The sequence below is a fragment of the Cyprinus carpio genome, chromosome A16 (genome assembly GCF_018340385.1).
Source record: "Cyprinus carpio isolate SPL01 chromosome A16, ASM1834038v1, whole genome shotgun sequence".
NCBI classification, from domain to species: Eukaryota; Metazoa; Chordata; class Actinopteri; order Cypriniformes; family Cyprinidae; genus Cyprinus; species Cyprinus carpio.
In genome coordinates, this window is record NC_056587.1 from 16,753,194 (window position 1) to 16,773,603 (window position 20,410).

Genomic DNA, 20,410 nt, shown 5'->3' on the forward strand with positions numbered 1-20,410 from the left:
GATTACCATACAAAACCTGACACGAATAGACTAAACTATAACAGACAGATTATGCATCACAGTGACAGGCGTTCAGTTTGGTTCCTTTCCCAGGAAGACTTACTTCTAGGTGACATTAATACTCTCTGTTGCGTATGCTGAGCCGTTGGTACTTGTATTTGGCAAGTATTACAGAAGACATGACACAAGAGTTTAAGCAATGCATATATTTCTCAAAATTAGTATCTAACAAAGATAACATGATGGATTACATTCAGTTTTCAGCCCTTTCAGAGTTTTAAATGAGACGTAAAAATGGCAAAAATGTACAAGAAACAGAAAATCCCCAAAATCCATCCGAGAACAAGGGAATCATAAATTACATGTTCAAGAAATCACAAAAGGAAACAAATGGAATGTAAATGTCAATCCTGATCATCCTCTACTCAGATCTATTCTCTTGCATTTGAAAGCCAGATTTGTAAAGACATGTAGTCCCCGCCCACATACTACCCAAGCCTCTGCCCAATCAGGCCCCACCCCTCTCTTGTGGTTTGCAGAGACAGTAAAGTGCTGGTAGCTGATCCAGAGGTGTTCAGGAAATGCACACATTAACCACACGGAAACGCTATGAAAAAAAACTAAAAGCAGCAAGCCCAAGTAAGAGTAAAATATATATACAAAAGTTTACAACATGCAAAATCAAAATCATCTCAGAATATTACAACTTACAATATAATTTGTAAGTAAAATTACAACAAATCATCTCAGGTTAAATTTGGAATGATTAATTAATTAACTCAAACATGATGCCATATACAATTAATTAGTTACATTCCGAAAGCAAGATTAGATAATTACCTTGAGTCAATCACTGTAAACCTATTTCTAAATCTCACATAAGTGTAAAAGCAAAAAAATATATACATATACTTTTTACTTCAGTGTATCTGTAACTGCATATGAACTAGACGGTCTGAGCGGAGTTAGGTTAATTAAATATCCCTTTTTAATGTCAGTTTTATTATTCTGACACAAACAAAATATGCCATCTTAACAGGTGATCAAGTATTCAGTACTGAGATGAGTTCTCAAGCAGTATAGCTGATTCTCCCACCAGCTTGACTTGTGTAGAAGTAAAAACCACTGTAAAATTGGCAGATCGTTGATGAAATATACTACAGTATCTCTCTAAAGTGTCCAACAGTGTCATTTATTAAAACAACACACCACTTTGGAAAGTTGTTAGTGCAGTTTTTCTTGTGTTGAACAGCCATAAAAAAAACCAAACAAAAAGCGGCCGTTTGACTGTCACTTCCTCATAATGCTTTCGATTCCCGTTCAAAACATGTAGAATTGACTGTCCAGACCCAACATGTGACTTCTCTAACACAAAAAACCCAATGAGAGAGGGCGGGCGAAATGGATAGCGCATCCTTCGCCTTAGTGACATGTAGCCTTAGTGATTCCTTTGGGCCGCATGCTAATTTGTATAGAGTTGCAATCAGGGGTGGAGAGATACCATCATAGTTTAGGGCATGTGGACTACAGATGCAGGATGTGACAAAATACTTCAGCTGGAATCATGGGAGTTTCCAAAAGCTATTTGGACAGAGATATTATAATGATTTGAACTGTACTCAAATGAACTAATTTTGACCATAACCTCAAAAAAAAAAAAAAAAAAAAAAAAAACAGAATAAATCATGCGATGTGCCATCAGATAAAGGCCGGTGTCTCAAAGCAAAGAAAGTCATAAATAGTTTCTCATTTCTCGATCCTGAGGATAAACAAGAAGGCACTAAGGCAGTGATGACCTAGTCAGATGAACTTTGCAACAGACTTCCTGCACCACAGCATTACTTACATGCATTTACAAGCTTAGTAGCATCTATTTGATTTGTCGTATGCAATTACTAGCACTGAGCAAAGCGAGATACAGAAGATCTTCATCCGGAATGCAAGGTTTCAGGGTTTGTTACTAGTTAGTTGTTCAAAGCATTAAATGCAGCTACTCGTTTAAAACTACACGGTTTCACCTGAGGGAGTGTATGCCTAGGAACATCCTGCAATCACATTATACCCAACATTCTCTTCCTCCTGCGGATAGCAGCATCACTCAGTAAAAATACAGTAGCAAAGAAGAAAGGGGAAAAAAAGTTAAAAAGAAGATGAAGGAGCACCATTGCCAAGAAAAACATCTACATGAAAGCGGTTAAAGTGGACTATGAGAGTGACTTTAATGTGAAAGTAGTGTTCATTAATACGCAGGAACAATTCCCATCAAACCTTTTGTTCATATGCACAGGGGCATCTAATTGTTCTTGGAAAGTGTTATTGCCACAGGAACCTTTGCAAACCCTGAATGAATATTAGACTAAAATAATGGGATATGATCTGAAGATTGTCAATATTCCTGAAAGTGACCCTCAGTCACTGCTGTCATCATCATCGTCGTCGTCCGAGATGTTGTTGCCGGAAATCTCCGAATGGCTGTAGGAGTCCGAGGAGAGCTGCTTGTAACAGAACTCGCACACGCGCACAGGTTTGGACGACTGACTGGGAAGCAGGAACTTCTTCTCCGAACAGGGGCCACACACAACAAAGCCGCATTTCCGGCAATGGTGGCGCCGGTTGACGGGGGTGAATTTCACCTTTTGGCAGCGCATGCACACGGTCGCCTCAGAGTCAGGCACCCAGACAGCCGCGTGCTCACCGGTGGGAGATTTCCCGCTTTTTTCTAGTAGGTCCGAGACGCACTTGCTGATGTGGCTCATCCACTCAGACTTCTCCGTTGCTGTGGCGGCATAAACGGCGAAGGATTTGGTGGGCGTTTTAATGAGCCAGCCATTGCGCAGGTCGCCCTCGTCCTCTACCGTGTCTATGGTGACGCTCTCCAGAGGGATGATGTGCTGCTTATTGTACTTCTTCTTCTGGATGACGATGTTGCCGTACACCAGGATGTCGTTAAAGAGGAAGAACTGTCGGGCTTTGGGCCTTTTGCGGCACAGCTTTGTGAGAACACCCTCTCCTATGAGCACTCGACCTGGGATGGCCAGAGGTTGACCTGCTGTGCCAAAGCATGCTTCCACCACCCCGATGCGCTTAGAGTTGGCCTCACTATTGGCCAAGCGGTCCACCATCTTTCAGATGCCTGGGAAAGACAGAAATAAGAGGTTGTGATTGGAGCAGGAACAGAAACTGAATATAATAGCTCAGACAATATCAGTAGACATAAAGAGATAAAACCATACAGACTTAAGGAAGGAACACTGGTGGTTTTTCAAATCTTAACCAATTCTTTGTGGCCTTTAAATAGTTCCCTTAATCTGGTCAATTTCGAATCAACGGCTACTTAATGCTTTTGTTTTATACACACAGAAAAGTCTGGAGGTCATACACCACTGGTGAAAAATGCTTCTATGTTTCAATTTTAATTTTCTTTATTAAATGCCTCCAAGAAAATCATCAACAAATTTTTGAAGTCAGGTTGCCAAGTGCTTTGAAAGACTAGGTATTTCATTAGAAGAATATTTCATATTTCATTCTATATTACTGACTGTAAACATGAACAATTATTCAAAAAACAAAGCAATGTGTCTTTAGTCTTTTAGTGTCTTTATTTGAAGAAATAACACTTTTTTCCAGCAAGGATACATTAAATTGATCAAAAGTGAAAGGCATTCAAAATGTTACAATATATTTATATTTTAAATAAATGATTCAAAGAATCCTGAAAAATGCATCATGGTTTCAACAAAAGTATTACGCAGCACAACTGTTTTCAAAACTGATAATAATAATAAGAAGAAGAAATTAGCATATTAGAATTATTTCTAAAGGATCATGTGACACTGAAGATGGGAGTACATTACATTTTAACAAACATACAGGACAACATATTAGTTTTTTTTCTCGTTTTTTAAATTTTATTTTTGTAATATCTTTTAATCTGCAGATTGTTTGGCAGAGAGTATGAGTTAAGAGTATACTGACATGCTTTCACAATAAAATAATGAATATTTTTTCCAGTTTATCACAGAAAAGCGACAGGTCATCAAAATGAATTGCAGCTCTAATAGTAAACCTCCAATCAGTCTAACCCAACCCTGCATCTTTGATCACCACATTATAACAAGGTATCTTTTCACAGCGTCAGAGAGAAACAGAGCTACATGAGCTTTTCAAGGTAGGACAACAGGATCTGATCATTCTCACATTACATCCTGTCTGTCTGCCTCTTCAGTCACATCTGTGCAGGTCTAAGAAATGAACTGCACTAGTTAAAAAGAAACAACATGTGGCAGCAGATGACATATACATCTCATAATGCTACTGATTTATTTAATAAACAGGTGCTAAAATCTAGCTAGTGTGTAATACTGTTGTGTAACTAACTATTGTTATTCACTTGCCTTTCGACGTAAACAAATAACATAATCCAGAGCTTACCAGGCTGCTTCAGGCTGCAGTGCAGATTGTGACGAACACACACTCTGGTTTAGAGTCATGCAAAAGCTACACACATTGGTATCCACTCATTTCCTCTTTGTGAATTAGAAATGATCAAACCCCGTCTCGGTGTCGCACCAGCTGGGTTTCCAAGATACAGAGTGTTTGAATAATAGAGAAATCTGAGGTTTGTAGACGCTGAGGGTAAGAAGGGTATCACTGTGAAGCTTGGTGAACTCATAAATCAGTAAAAGATGAGTTAAACGCAAGGGGATTAAGAGACCAGAAAACAATACTGGGCGTATTTCCATGATGCCATGGATAAGGTAAACCCCAGTTCTGCCCCCGTCATGACTATCATATTGTCATCTGATGACAGAGCACGCAAAACGAGCCCCTTCACCAAGAGAGGAAAGCCGTGACATTTAATACATCCTACAGGTTGACCTCGATGTTGAAAAAGCAAGCTTGCCCGTGTAAAACTTCAAACTTCACACATAAACCACATATTTATCTAATGCAATCTCGTCCAATCGCACCACCCCCGGAGCAGGAAACATCACCACACAACTAATCTTCCCCAACTAGAACTGCTACTAGTGACAAACTAAGGATTGGTTCACTAAATGAAAGGCGTGTCATGTTCCAAACCTGTATGACTTCTTTCTTCAAAAGATGCTACACAAAAGTGTTTTCGTGTCCATACACACTTACTGGGGTATTGGGCCCCATTGACATTAATTGTAAAGTTAACAATGAATGAAAAATTCTACAAAATACCACAGAAGTACTTTGTGATTTACAATATAAAGGAAGTCATATGGAACATGAAATTAGTAAATGATGACATAATTATAATTTTTTGGGTGAACTATTCCTTTAATGTCAGCAAATATGTACATTTAAATTGCTACAGTAACACCATATCAGATAACATCTCACCAAGTGCCAAAAAGAAGTGTCACTTGAAAAGAATGCATGGGTCTCAAGACACTTCCAAAGGTTAAGAGTATTTTTAGCACAAGCATCTTAAAAAACATGTCGCTTGCATTGGGATGCCCAAAAAACTGAACAAGATATGATGCAACAGCCACAAGACATTTTGTCCAAGTGTCTATGGCTGCAGTGACTGTGCTTTAAACAGGATAAAATATGAAACTTTTGCAAGAAAAGAAAAGACAAATATGTGAATAATTATCATGCAATCTTTAACACAGACGTTAAGAGGAGCTCAGCAATCATTTTGAAGTAACATTATGGCCAGTAGAGAAGCTCTGTGTGTCTGAAACTCAGTGAAAGGACACCACCACCTCCTACACAGCAGCACTTTTCTGACTCACTTCCTCCTCATTAAAATGAAAACTGATGCAAGGGTATTCCACACATGCTGTGGGCAATACTACATGTTTAGAATAGCTAAACATATTCCAGTTCCTAGTGTTTCAAGTTCTACAGTGAAAACCAGTGGTGCTTTGAGTATAAGAAGCATTGTGCTTTACATGTTTCTGCAGCATTATAACCACATTAATCTCATCAGTAAATACCGTACAACTATGCTACAGACAAATACAAAGTCTAGACTGAATCAGCCATAATGTCATGGCAATACTACATGAAAGAGGGCATTTTTACCCACAAAGTAGGGCTGGACGATAAAATGTTAATGATAATTATCACAATATAATCTTCCTCAATAAAATGCTAAAAAGAGTTAGATAAATGTTCAATGTAATGTTTATGCACCAAAAGCAGAACTGTGCCACACAGACCATTTATCCCCTTGCCTCAAAGTTCAAACAGCAGAGCAGCGCGAGCTCACTAAAGCAGATGTGTCTACTCGCTGATCAGTCTCAGTCATGTGACCACCAAACACCCATGTACCATGGATTTACTGTAGTAACACTAACTGCACCATGGTATTGTGGCAGAAATGTGGGATATTTATATCAAATTTATTATATTAATGTAGACATGTATTAAATGTTTTAAAGAAGTAATGGAATGTAATTACAGTAGGCCCATATTTGTGATTAAGCTAAACCATATCAACACTAACTTTTTAATAAATTTAGACTACTGATTTTCATACAAATACCTAGAAACCATATAGTTACATTTTTACCATGCTATTGAGGTGCTATATATGTGTGGTTTTAACGGTGGTTATCATGATAATAATGTTTGCTATTATGGAAGACCAATGGTTAATTTTAATAAAATTTATCGGGCTGGGACAATAAATCGATGCGTGGATCAGAATTCATTAAAAAACACTATATAAACAAAAACACATAACAATTTAAAAACAATCATAATACGCCTCACCTTTTCGAATTTTATGAATAATTATTTTGGGTTCAGGTGTGTGTAAGGATTTAGAAGCAAGCAGAGTACAGCTGTTTCTAAAGCATCTGCTGTTCAAAACTAAGCTCAGAATCGACTCAAGAAAGAATCGCGATGCATTCGGAAAATCTCAGAAACGATGCTGAATCATTTCTCGTTTCGTGATGCATCGATTTATTTTACCAGCCTTGATCATAATAAATCAATTTCACCATATATATATATTTTTTTACAGATGTTACTGTTTTGATAGTGTACATAAATTTACATCTGCATCCCAACTCAAGCTACTGTCAAATGTGCATTTCTAAGAAAGCAAAAAATGTAATATTATTAATATTGCAGCCTGCACTGCAAACTGTGCTGATTCTGCTGAAGATACGCATCAAAGCAACACAAACCTGTTTCATGATTTGAAACAAAAAGAACTCATCAGACAAGCAGGAACTAAGAAATTTAATGTTCTATTAAGATTTTTATTTTGTTAAGGAAAAATGACTGGACAAGTGTAAAGAATTCTTAGTAAAGAAGTCTGGTTTCTATAACTTTCAATTATGACGCAAAACTCTGCCTTTAAACTTTAAAAGAAATAAAGATTTTAAATTTATTGTGATAATTATCTATATCGACTGATGCAAAAAAAATTTGTGGTAATTTTTTTGCCTATATCGCTCCCCAGCCCAACCACCCCTCTGCCAAACAAAAAATGTACCTATCACAGTAAAATTGAACCTTGCAGAAAACACCTAATACTAAAAGCTTTTCTATTTCTCTTTTAAGAATAGCCAGTTTCAACGTTTGTAAAGACATCATTGACTCATCCTCATGTTGTAACAAACCTTTATGACTTAATTTCTTGTGCAAAGAAACACAAAAGATATTTGTACTTCAAACAACATTGGACCCCACTGACTTTTATGGTATGGACAAAAAATATCTTCTTTTGTGTTCCAGAGAAATGAAATGCATTTCTAGGACAAAATGTGTCATGTTGTGTTCCAGAGGTTTTCCTAATACAGCCTCTGGTTTAAAACTGAGAAGCACATAAATAGCTGCCTTGTAAAAGGTTTGCTCTTGTGTTGCTGAGTGACAGAAAGGTCAGTGATAAGCACTTAGCAACTCTTAGCAATGACACATTAAGCAACTCAGGCTCATTTCTTTTAGGCATTTGCGAGCAAAACCCTCTCACCTGTAAATGAGAGGTAAATTCTCCATCTCAGTGCAAAGAAATAATGTCAAATCAGTAATGGGAATCGGCTTGTAAAACCTCATTTTACCTGAAATCAGCATCAGAAACAGCAACAGATATGCATACCACTCACAAAAATGACACGTTCCAATGTGAAATCCTTGGATGAGTGATATCCCAGATGTTTGAGACTCTAAGCATGCATGATTTTCTTCATATCTAATACTCGACGTAACGTCAAGTTAAAAGAAAAAAAACCAAAGGTTGTAAAGACATGTCAGTGAGATTGCAGAAGCTGTGTTATTAATATTATTAAAACTTATTTTGAATGTATTGCTAGAAAATTGTGAAAAATATTTGCAGAGATCAATAAATACAAACATGCTTGGAAGTACATATTAATCACTGTAGCCCCTCAAAGCACAAAAGATAAAGAGCCATATTTCTTGTCTGCTTCACTAGATTGCTCAAATGCTAATTTCCTTTGCTGAAGCGTATGAGTCGCTGACCGAATTTGATTAGATGACCTGCTGGCAATGACTAAGTGAATGTGATCTGGAAAAGAAGCCTGGAAGACCTTCACTGAACACAAGCCATATAGAGAGATGTCATTCTAATTCTGCCAGCCTTTATAACAAAGGCTGATGGATGGGTGCCTGTCTCCATAATTACACTCTCTCCGGTATGACTCACTAAAGCATTAGCCATAGCATATTTCACCGAGTTCTCAAACCCTCCAAAAGTTCTTTCATCATTCAACGGGCAGGAACCAAAGAGAATGTTCATTAAGGGATGAGCAATCAAATACTTGCAATATTTACATGAGTTTGATTTCTTTTATAATATAACTTGACAAAGAAAAAGCAAACTTTTACACTATAAGTTATGGATTTACATGTCTGTTCCTTTGTGCAACACCCTTGTGGAAATGGAAAAGAACGGAACAGGGCTCGGATCTCCATTACATGCACATGTACATATGTACTGTAGTTATATAATACATTACGTGTGTATGTTTCGGTTTGGTAAAAAAAAATTAATGTAAGATTTTTAAAAGTATCTTATGCTCACTATGGCTGCATTTATTTCATCAAAATACAGTAACAAACAGTGATACTGTGACATATTACTACAATTTATAATAACTTTTTTCTATTTTAATATATTTTAAAATGTAATTTTTTCCTGTGATAGAAATCCTGAAGTAGCCATTACTCCAGTCTTCAGTTTTACATGATCCTTCAGAAATCATTCTAATATGTTGATATGGTGCTCAAGAATACATATTATATATTCATATTATAATTAATATTATAGTTTTGCTACTTGATATTTCTGTGGAAAAAATTATGCATTTTTTCTTAGATTTATTATTTTTAATCTTCAGGATTCTTTGATGAATAGTTGATGACAATTTCAAAAGAACAGCTTTTACTTGAAATAGAAATATTGATATTCTAAATGTCTCTTTTGATCAGTTTAATGTGTCCTTATTTATTTATTTATTTTTTTTTTTGAGTTTCCTTGGGTCATGTCTTGTATTTAAAAATAAACAGTAAACAGTTATAATCATTGTAACAAACATGGGTGTCATGTTTTCCCCCTCATTTCACAGTTGCTTTGCAGTACATCAGCTGCTACACGGAAAAGCGCTTTCGGACACTTGGAAGATCAGAGACAGCTGCAGGTAGGAGAGGAGCAGCAGGTGCGGACCAGACCTCTCTTTCTCTGCAAAACACTAACACATTGCAGGTCTAACAGCCAGCACCTGGCCCTCCAGAAGCCAAGCAACCTGATAGTCCATCTGCTGATGCAGCGCAAATCAAGAAATATTCTGCGATTTTCCGAAGGCATTGCGATTCTCCCTTGAATCGATTCTGAGACTGATTCACACGCACCACTTGAATTTAAAATAATCATTCATAAAGTTCGAAAAGGTTGAAGCAAATTACAAGGATGTTCAGCACTCTTCTTTATGAGCTTTTTAGTGTGCGGTTAAAACCTAGCCTAGAGTGCCACCTGCTGTTAAAAACGAAGCTCAGAATCGATTCAAGAGAGAAACACGATGCATTTCGAAAATCTCCGAATTCATCCACGAATCGCGATGCATCGATTTTATGGTCCCAGCCCTAGTTCATGCAAACTTTAGCATCATGCTACATCGGACACATATTTTACGCTTTTACTCAAAACTCACTTTAAACCACCATCGAATGTTTGTAATAACTTCAAATTGCGATTTAATGTGCGTTTTGGACATATAATGTTGCTGAAATATGCTATTTGTAGCATTTTATTTCAAGTAATCTTTGACCTGCTTAGCATTTCTCATGTAAACACCCCGTAGTGTTATGAAAATAGGCAGAATCTCATGAAAATCACATACAAATCATATTTTGTCGTAATCGTGTGTTTATTAGCTTCATGTTTCATCCGTGGAAATGTTTTTCTCAGTTTGTTATGTACAGAACTGAATGCAGAAGTGAAAAAAACGTTAGTGATCGGAAGAAACAGGATGGGTTATGAACACGTAATATGATTGACAGATGAGCAGCAAATGAGCTTCCTCTGAGTCGGGGAATAGCGGGGAATAGCGGAAGAGAAAACACAGGCAAACCGCGCTGGAAGTAGCTAATGCTCATAAGTAAATCAGTGGAAAACGAACAGAAGTGATGATTCCGTCTGTCTGCGATTCAAAACGAAAACGCACTAGTGTAAACGTAGCCTAAAAGATGTGAAAGCTATTTAAACTTTATTAAAACTATTTGCTTTGATTTATTGTGTGCAGTGGCTCAAGAGTCTTTAAGTCTGAAAAAACATCAACAAGCTGAAAAAAAAAAAAAAAAAGTTTGAGGTAATGTAATCTTGTTAAAGCGAATTTCATAAAATTGGCATCGACAAATGTATCATTCAGCAACAAGAATCGAAGTCAAGGTATCGGTATCAATATCAAACAATTTTGAACGATACCCAGCCAGTGGCATAAGGCAGTACTCTCAGCTTGTGGCAAGTGACAACAGAGCGATGTGGATTAAATGACACATAAGAGCTCAAAGTATTATAAGAGTGATGGAGCTTGGTATGACCTCAGTCCCAAGCCTCCTCAAAATGTATCAGGAAGGTGACAAAAGGCGGGAAAGAGATGGGAGAGGCCGTGAAAGAAGATAAAAGACTAACAGCTTAGAGATGAGAAGACAAGTGAAGGCTCAGACTACACCGATTAATTAATGACAAGCTTAGTTTCCATGTTTATCCAAGCACTTCTGGAGCATACTAACAGCGATGAAATGATCCTGCAAAACAGTCTAATACCTAGCCTTGCATAATAAATATAGATATCGGCCATACTAAAGTTACATGAGGAAAGTGTTTATACAACCACAGTTCACCTCTGATCTTTCCAGACTGTCCACAATGAAAGAGAAAATGCTGCATGATGCAAAATGCCAATTACAACATTTTTGATGTTTACATTTAAAAATATGTAAAGCAGAAATTGCAACCAGTGACATTTCACTGTGAGTGGAGCAATCAAGCACAGCAAACAGAAACCACTTGATTTAAATTATGTAATGCTTTATTGCATCACACCTGGTGGACCAAGTTTCAACAAAACTGCATATTATGTGCTTCATAAATCTGGAATTTATGGCAGGGCCTCTATTTGGAAACCATATGTCTCCCAAGTCTAATGCACATAAAAAAGAAAAACACTACAAGAAGCACAAAACCTGACACCTTGAGAAATATAAAGCAGTAAAATGGTCCTTTAAGTATTATTTTCAAAACAACCTTGTTTTGCATTTGGAAAACCAAAGAATCCCTTCAACCCACAATGTCTGCTGTCAGCTGTTAGTTCACAAGACCAGATACATTATATGCTGTAAATACTACCCAGTTATGATATTCTCATTCAAGAAAGACATACTTAAAAAAAAAAAAAAAAAAAAAAAATTTGGAAGAGGAATGGAGAATTAATTCATACATCTATACTTTAACACGTGTAGTACGTTCTGGAATGCTGACGATAAAGACTGCCTTTCCTCTTAAAGAAAGAAAGAAATAATTTTTCTTCTTACAAAATGGCGTAATATTCCACTGCACTTGTACGACAGCATTCCAAAGAGCACTGAAGTTAGTGCTGTACTCTTTGGGGATAATTTAAAAAAAGCAATTTAAAATGTGATTTAAAAAACTTCAGGTTTGGTGTGCTTGTTTGTAGGGTTGCACAATTCAGCCCAACATTTTGTTGCTTACATATCAATATTACTATAAAATTATTTGTATTATGAGTACTATTATTACTACTAAATAAAAATATAGGAAAATAAGAAATACTACTATTGTAATATTTTGCTGTAAAATGGATGAGTATTTAAAGAAAAATAAATCATCTTACACTACAACTGTAAAATTACAATAATAACATTTAGCCCTGCAGTGCTGCACAAAAATATAGATGAATCTTCCCATGTTTTTGACACTGTTTTCAAATGCACTTGCAGAAATGCAGAGATGGAGTTTGTGAGAAGAAGCATTTATTGTGAATCAAGATGCTCGGAGTCTGAGTTTTATAAGCAGCTCATGTTTAAAAACACAGTGCCAAGCTTCACTCTTAAACAAGCAGAACATATTTCAACAAACTGCAGCCTTATCAATTTGCTAATCACACTAAGCCATATCGCAATTTCAGTTTTATTTTGATTATTCATGCAGCCCTAACTGAAGCTCTTCCATATTATGTCCTTGATGTGACGTGTAAAAGGGTACGACATATTGACTGAAATGATACTGAAGTTTATTAAGTTGGGCCTACATTTTTGTCATCAAATTTTAGTTCTTTTATTTTGAAATCAGCATTAAAGTCAGCACTGCAAAAGAAAATAGGTGATGGCTTGTAAACTTGCATGACTGCACATCTGGATAACTCAACAAACCAGTCAAAAGTACCTGTAATCAGCAGATTTGTACAGTAAGTCTGACCTTAATGCAGCCAATAAACCATTCTGGGCCAATTAAAAGCAGTTAACTGATGGCAACACAGGGCCTTCCAGTAAATCAAGATTAGGGAAGTACAACAGAACTATTCTCAGCTACACCATGGGATATTTTTAACTGTTAAACCTTAACTACATTCAGATCTTTTGGTTTCTCCATCAACTCAAGGCATAAACAAGATCTTCAAAGTGAACCTTCTTTAAGTTACTCAAACTTTTCAGCCCACAAAATTAGATTACGCCTGTTCAAACATACAAACATTCACCAGAAAATCTAACCATACATCCTGTCACATCAGCATGCAGAAATAACCCACAGGTAACAGATATAAGATCATAATTTACTTGAGCTTTACAGCTATGAGTAAATATGCATTAGAAGTGGTGGTTGATTGTGATTTCACTTTTTAAACGTTAGTTAGTGTGTAATGTTGCTGTTTGAGCATAAACTGCAAAGTTGCAGCACTGAAAGTTCAATGCAAATGGAGATATCGTCTTTTAAAATTCTAGCAGTTTAATACCTACAAAAACGGCTGGTAAGGGACTACAACAAGCTTCTTCCCAGGTCCGTTACGTCACGAACCCAGATAAACCCCGCCCACCGGAAAACGCAACAAAGGGGGCGAGGACGTGTTGTGCTGCTTTAGAGTAGAGGAAGAGAAAACTAGGGGTGCACGTAAAAATCTGTTCATATATGAATCGCGATTCTGTCTTCTAACAATTCTAATGGATTCACAAGTTTCAAACCTGTTCTAAAGCAGCGGTTCTCAATCCTGTTCCTCGCGTTGCCCTGCTCTGCATCTATCTCTCTCTATCTCTCATTCAGATCGTCAGATCAGCTCCAACAAACTGTTTCATTTATACACTTATTTTCACATAGCATTAAAAGCGTTACACATGGATGCGCGTACGGTTGCTGTGCTGTATTAAAGCTTTAATCAGAATAAAACCGTATATTAAAAGCTAACAGAAGCAGTAGCATTTACGAACAACAGTGTATCTAAAAGTATGAGGCAACAACAAACAAACAAACTATTAAGAGCCGTGCTTGCACAGGTTCTGCGCGATCCTCTTCATTAATATTTCCTGCATCTCAATCGGGCTCAAATTGATAAGCAATATAGAGGATGTCATTGTTTACAATACAACCGGAGCACATTCTGAGCTTGAGGGACCAAACTGGCACTAAATATCACTAAGAAAAGTAGGAGAAGCCTTTGTATATAATAATTTTCATATATAAAAAAATAACTTGTGCATCAGAGCGAGCAGACAAAACACAATAAATGCAGTCATTGCTTTCGGAGGTGGATGCCTGCTGTTTGGAAACACAGTTGTGTAAGACAGTTGACTTGGGCTTTTAAGAATGACCATAACAACATTTGAGATGCTGTGCAACAAGATCAGTCTGCTGGTTAGTCAAGTTATCCCGTCCCAAAGCGCAGTCACATGACTTTCTTTGATGCGCATTGCTAATGGATGACTTTATTCGGAAATGTGTCAAAAACCACTTCAAGAGAGCATAAAAATCACTATTTCCAGGTACTTGGTTACGTTGAAGACATAAGCCAATTTCCTACTAATCAGATCTGTTTATAGATTAAACAACAGTCACTTCTTGTGTCTATTTAAGGTTGTTTTGATGGCATGGCAAGGGGTGGAAATTTTTTGGCACCTCAAGATTCAATTCCATTTTGACAAATTCTTCATTGGCTGATAAATAGAAGCTGATACTGAAAGTAAAGGTGGGAGCAAAAGCCTACTGTTAAGTATCAGTCACTGAACCAATATAAATGTGCGTTATAAAAAATATGAAATCCCAAAAATTGTGCAACCAAAAATTCATATATAAATAAATAACCAGAAAAACAAAGACTGCATAACGTTAGATTTTTAACTACAAAAAAAAAAAGAGACCATGCTCGTGGCAATTCACAAACAAAAAAAGAAAATATGCACTCTTTCAATCATCTACAGCAAATTACAATATAAAGACAATAAATGCACCCATTGTGCTATTTTTTTCTGTGTTGCTAACTGCATGGCACTTGTATCTGTTTTGTCTTGCATTTGATTTTAAACCAAACCAAAATGTTCAATTAAATTAAAATTCCTTTTTTTCAATTCAGAATTGTTTTTTAAAAAATGTGATGCACAAGCGATAGCTGCTAACTGGTAGTTACAGGTTTGGTAGACAATGTCTACGCTTAGTTACTTAAGACCTCTTAATAGAACATAATCTTTGGTGAATAACTGCATATAAGAGAACAAAAAACACTTCTGCTTCATTACCCTGCACAACATTTCAGTTTGACCCTGCTGTCTGTCTTGCTGACACTGCTTGGCCATATGTCTGTACCCATCATTACAGACATGACTAAGTTAGCACAAGGCAGACTTGCATAAGCACAGGCTGATCCTTGGATGTACCAAAATCATATCATTACTTGTAAGATTCATTTAGAGCATTATAAATGGTTGACTCAACATCTTTAGAAGACATACTGCATTTACAATTAAGATTTTTGCTGAAAAGAATCACTGCACAAAATCAAAAATGCCGAGGTCCATGGCAGAGTAATGACTGCAATGCAGAAACAAAATCAACTTCAAAGCCTAACAGAATCAAACTTTAAAGAGCTAATCTTGACTTATCCATAAAATGTATTATTGTTCTGAAGAAAGGTTAACTATTTTGACTTTATTAGGAAAGTGAGACCAATTGTACTCAGTGAGAGCATCAAGTAAAGTAGTAGTATCAAGCAAATCTTATAAACATGATAAATTAATACTAGGGCTGAACGATATTGGGAAAAAAATGACATTGCGATATTTTATTTTTCTGCTATATATATTGCGATATGAAATCTAATCTAATTTTTTCTTACAAACAAAAATGGTGTGAGCACACTTACATTCTCATTTTAAATGATTTAAACAGTATTATTTAAATTAGAGTAAATTATTTGTTTGTAACTTTTAGGATATGGTTTGAATTGTTAACATATTAACTAACATGAACTTACCATGAGCAATACTTTTGTTACTATATTTATTAATCTTTGTTTATCTTAGTGTATAAAAACACAGCTGTTCATTGTTTGGTAATGTTACTTCACAGTGCATTAACTATGTTAACAAATACTGTACAACTTTTGATTTCAACAATGAAGCCTATAGTTGAAATTATAATTATAACAGCAGTATAACGTTGAAATTAACAATGTTGTAGAAGTGCAGTTTAGTAATAGTAAATGTTAAATAATGTAGTTAAATAATTTAATAAATAGAACATTATTGTAAAGTGTTACAGATTTTTTTTTATACACCAATTCAGACGTCTCGTGAGTTCAGTGTTGGACAGGTCAGTTGTTTAAACCATTCATTAAATTGAATCGGTTCAAAGGAAACATTAGTTCGCGAATCAGACGTGTACGGCACGCGTTGTGTAATTATCTCGGCTTTTTAGGATATCGCACAAGATTTGACAACACAGAAAACATTTCATCACTCGATAGTTTTTTTTGTTCGACACCATCGTGTCAATTGATTTTGATTAATATGCGCGAGGGAGAGAGAGCAAGACAGTGCTCGTGTTGTTTGAAGACGGTGAAGGTAAGAGCGCGCACGCGGCCGGGGCTCTCTCGCTCTCTCTCTCTCTCTGCTCATTCTTATATGCACCCTGTTAAACTGACAGGACTTAAAAACACATGCAAATGATAAACTTTCACTCTATGATGGTTAAACTGTGCAATTAATCCCCGAATCACATTCGTCAAGGGCCGGGGAGCAGCTGGCCCGTACAGTTAATGAATAACGGATCAACTACGACAGCCTACATCGCACATCCTGCGATGTGACTATCGTGGATCCGTACATCGCAATATCGACGCTTAAACGACACATCGTGCAGCCCTATTCTGAACCATTAACTTACTTTTCATGTCTGAAAAGCCTGGTTGGACAAGTAGCACCAAAGCTAAGAAATAAGACTAAATGAAGGAATGCACCATGAAAACATCTGTTTCCTTCATACTGAAAACATACACATGTTGTTCAGCAAATGCTCTGAGACAGTAAGAGTTTTCTTTTACTGATATTCACACATCTCTACTTATTTTGTTTTTGATCCTTCAATATCAGGAGCATGTTCTTCGTACCTCGCTTAATACATCCGCGATGCTTTGAAAGACGCCAGATCTTCTAATCGTGATAACTGATCTCTGGTTAATTTGGTTCTTCAAATGAATTTGCAGATTTGATAAAAATATCTGGATTAAGTTGTCTAAAATTAATGTGCGTTCTCGTGTTCCCCGAAAAGGGCAGACGTATCGATACTCGAAACCACGATAAACAACAAAGCAATTACACAACATAAATAAAAAAAATAAATAAAAAGTTCATATAATTAAAAAAGACACCTGACGAAGAACTTGCCAAATTTCTGGACCTTTATAGAGAAACCGCCAAGTGAACAAAACTTCATAAATGTTACAATACATAAATGAAATGTTAGATTTTTAATATTTCTTTTTATTTTTTTACATGATTCCCAATTATTTATATTCATGATTTCTAGTATTTGTACAGGCTTTACATTTTTATTCCAATGTTGTAATTAGCAATTCATGTAGTTTTATCTTTTGAAGCAGATTTGTCATCACTCATATTAATGCACGACTCAGATTAACTGTATAGTGTGTGTGTAAGACTAATACAATTATCAAGTAATTATTTTATCACAAATAAATCTTTCAATGCGTAAAACTGGCTGTGTCTATACTCCACAACATTATAATATTATTTTCAAATTAATTTTTTAATAATTATTATTTTAAATTATTGTCCCCGGATTAGTAGGGTACTCTTGTAATAAAGTAGCAGTGGCTGGGACAGTTTTTAAATATCAGTTCCACTTAAAAAGATGCAATCTAATCCTGTTCACATGAAATAAGCCTGCTCCCAAACAGGTTTAAGCTTAAGGACCTGTTGCTATGACAGCAGGTCCAGGATGAGCTTCGAGGAACCAAATAATCCCAGATCATGCCAAATCGCCAACAAACAAATCCAACTGAGTTAAAAGAACAGCATCCAACAACACCACTATATCCAACAGAAAACAACAAGTGTTAACAAATGAAGCAGTTATTATTCACATTAAACAATATTAATATTAGTTTATTATTAATTTAAAATATATTATTATAAAAACTAAAAGCAGAATAATAAACTGAAAAGCAGAAATAAACATTTAAGAATCAGTTCTCCTTCTGCATATCAGGTGTCAGACAACTCCTGACAAAGCCACATTTACAAGAAAAGTATTTTACATTTAAACACATCCATGAATGTATGACAGCTTCCATCTTCACAAACACCTGACTCCATTGCCATTTTTAAAATGCAGGTGTGACAGCCATATGAATGCAGAAGTGAAACTGTGTTGATAGAATATATAAAACATTTCTGAGGATCTCGTCTTAAAAAATTCTAAAATAAATGCTCAGTGTGAGGTCATAAGAAAATCATACATAGTATGAGGCATAGGAAAAAAACAAAGCATTTCGACCAAGTATTTCCAAGCCGCTACAACTTGTTACCAGTTAACTTATGTGACCTTAAATTTAAAGCAATTGCAAATGTTCTCGTTGACGAGCGGTTAGAGGAAAGAAAAAACTGCTAAGGTTACTCCTTAATTATCCCATCACTATATTACTGATACCATGCTGTTTAGCAAGGAACAGGGTTGGGTGGTTTTCTTACTATGTAGTTTCGATGAGTCACCGAGCACTGGCTGTCACACAGGCGAAGTTAATAGTAAAACTTCTGATGTTCTGTCAGATTAAAAATGCAAAGGTTGCACAAAAATGCAAAATGCAAGGGTTTTGACACTGACAACTCAACTAAAAGTCTAGTTACTTCCACGGAGTTTGTACAATAACTTGGTACTGGCTGGCTAAAATGAGCTATGAATTAGAGGAACATACCTAAACAGTTGCTGTGGTCAAGCTGGTTTTACATTTCGTCGTTGTCAAAGTTTTTCCTCATGTTAGCATGCTACAAGCTAACGAGGCGCTTGGATTGTCCCATAGCGCACGAATAGTTTCTTGACTTCTTCCTACAGTTTTCAAACGTACCTGACTGAAACACATTCCACTAACGCTAATGTAGAAAAATACTAAAATGAACCACGATAAACAAGTAGTTGTTCAACAATTACAATGCAAACTTGCTCTGACACGCTCGAATGGAAACCAGACCGTTCGCGAGCGCTCGGTAAGTTTAGAAACAGGCACGCGCGCGCTTACCTCAACGCAACCGATCGACGGCTCTAGACGCGAAGCTGTAGACTGGAGACAATCTCAGGTAAGTTTTCCAAAGGGGAAAATATTTAAATTCCAAATTCAAAAAGCGTCGCTTGGAAGTTCTTCTGCCTCCTTCCCGTGCAGCCAAACTCGGAAACTGCACTCTCAATATGGCTGAGGGTAGGAGCAGGGAATGAAAGCGTCACTAGCGTGACTCCGGGTCGGGGTGGTGTGGGAGAAGGGGCAGGGACTAATCTGGATAAACACTGATCCTTGTATTTAACGTTGTCTGGTGTTTATGTGGTGCCTTTCGCTTTTCCCTTTCGCTGGAAGCATGCATGTACATGTTTCTTAGAAAAAAAAACACAGATTAAATCTGCCTTTATAACTGCCTGAGTCATGTGAGTTAGTGTGTGAGGTAAGCAACAGTAGGTTTAATAACCCAGTTGAGCAGTTAAAGTAGTCGCAACTGATAACCGGTAGGTTATAAAGGCATAATCCTTAGTATTTAAACTGTAATTGGGTTATGAGGTCAGTGATTTAGGTTTGCAGCCTCTCAGGTAAGTTGGCAAATAGCTTTAATGGCTATGCATAACACAACAAACACTTTTCTAATTTCCTTCATTTGGGTCAAGTGGGTTATGCCATGTTTTGCAGTCTTTTGCAACCATTCTATTGTATTCAGGTTATTTTTGTAAAGTATATGTTATAAATACAACATTATTAAATTTGAGGAGGCAGTAAGAAATTTTCACCATTGGCCTCTCAGGATGTTATTAATGAGACCCAGATTTATTCACATATATAAAGACCCTGTCCTGCCGTAAATATGAGCCTCTTAGCTGTTGCCATACTGCATTTTGTTTTCTTTTCAAAAAAGACTGAAAAGCGTAAATGTAGTATCAACTATTGTATTGTGTGGTACTCTAAACACTAAAAGTGCCAGCGTGCATGTCTCTGTTTTCGTAGTACCAAAGAATCATAGGTGATTCAGCACATCTATATTGGGGTCATTAACTGTATTTCTTGTTTCTGCAGAGAATAGCTTTGTCATCTAAACATGATACCCGTGTCCCACACTGAAACTGTAACCGCTTTTCTGATTACATCGTTGACAGCAGTTTGGATGTCGTGGAGTAGCCTGG

At 36.5% G+C, this 20,410-nt stretch overlaps 1 protein-coding gene across 2 annotated transcripts; it reads right to left on the reverse strand.

Annotated features, from left to right (window-relative positions):
- Positions 1-191: 191 nt before the first annotated feature.
- On the reverse strand, positions 192-19,528 carry LOC122148026 (pleckstrin homology domain-containing family F member 2-like). Of its 2 annotated transcripts, none has more exons than XM_042772978.1 (2): positions 19,269-19,528; positions 192-3,133 (listed from the first exon to the last, which is right to left on the reverse strand). In XM_042772978.1, exon 2 carries the CDS (start codon positions 3,120-3,122, stop codon positions 2,409-2,411), a length of 714 nt encoding a protein of 237 aa, XP_042628912.1. In that variant the 5' UTR covers positions 3,123-3,133; positions 19,269-19,528; the 3' UTR covers positions 192-2,408. The 2 variants fall into 2 exon arrangements, with proteins under 2 accessions (XP_042628912.1, XP_042628913.1); XM_042772979.1 differs by lacking the exon at positions 19,269-19,528 and adding an exon at positions 18,948-19,247.
- Between the last annotated feature and the right edge of the window lie 882 nt (positions 19,529-20,410).

Bases quoted from the DNA above. Each gene is read 5' to 3' on its own strand.
- LOC122148026 (XM_042772978.1), bottom strand. From the start codon at position 3,122: ATGGTGGACCGCTTGGCCAATAGTGAGGCCAACTCTAAGCGCATCGGG.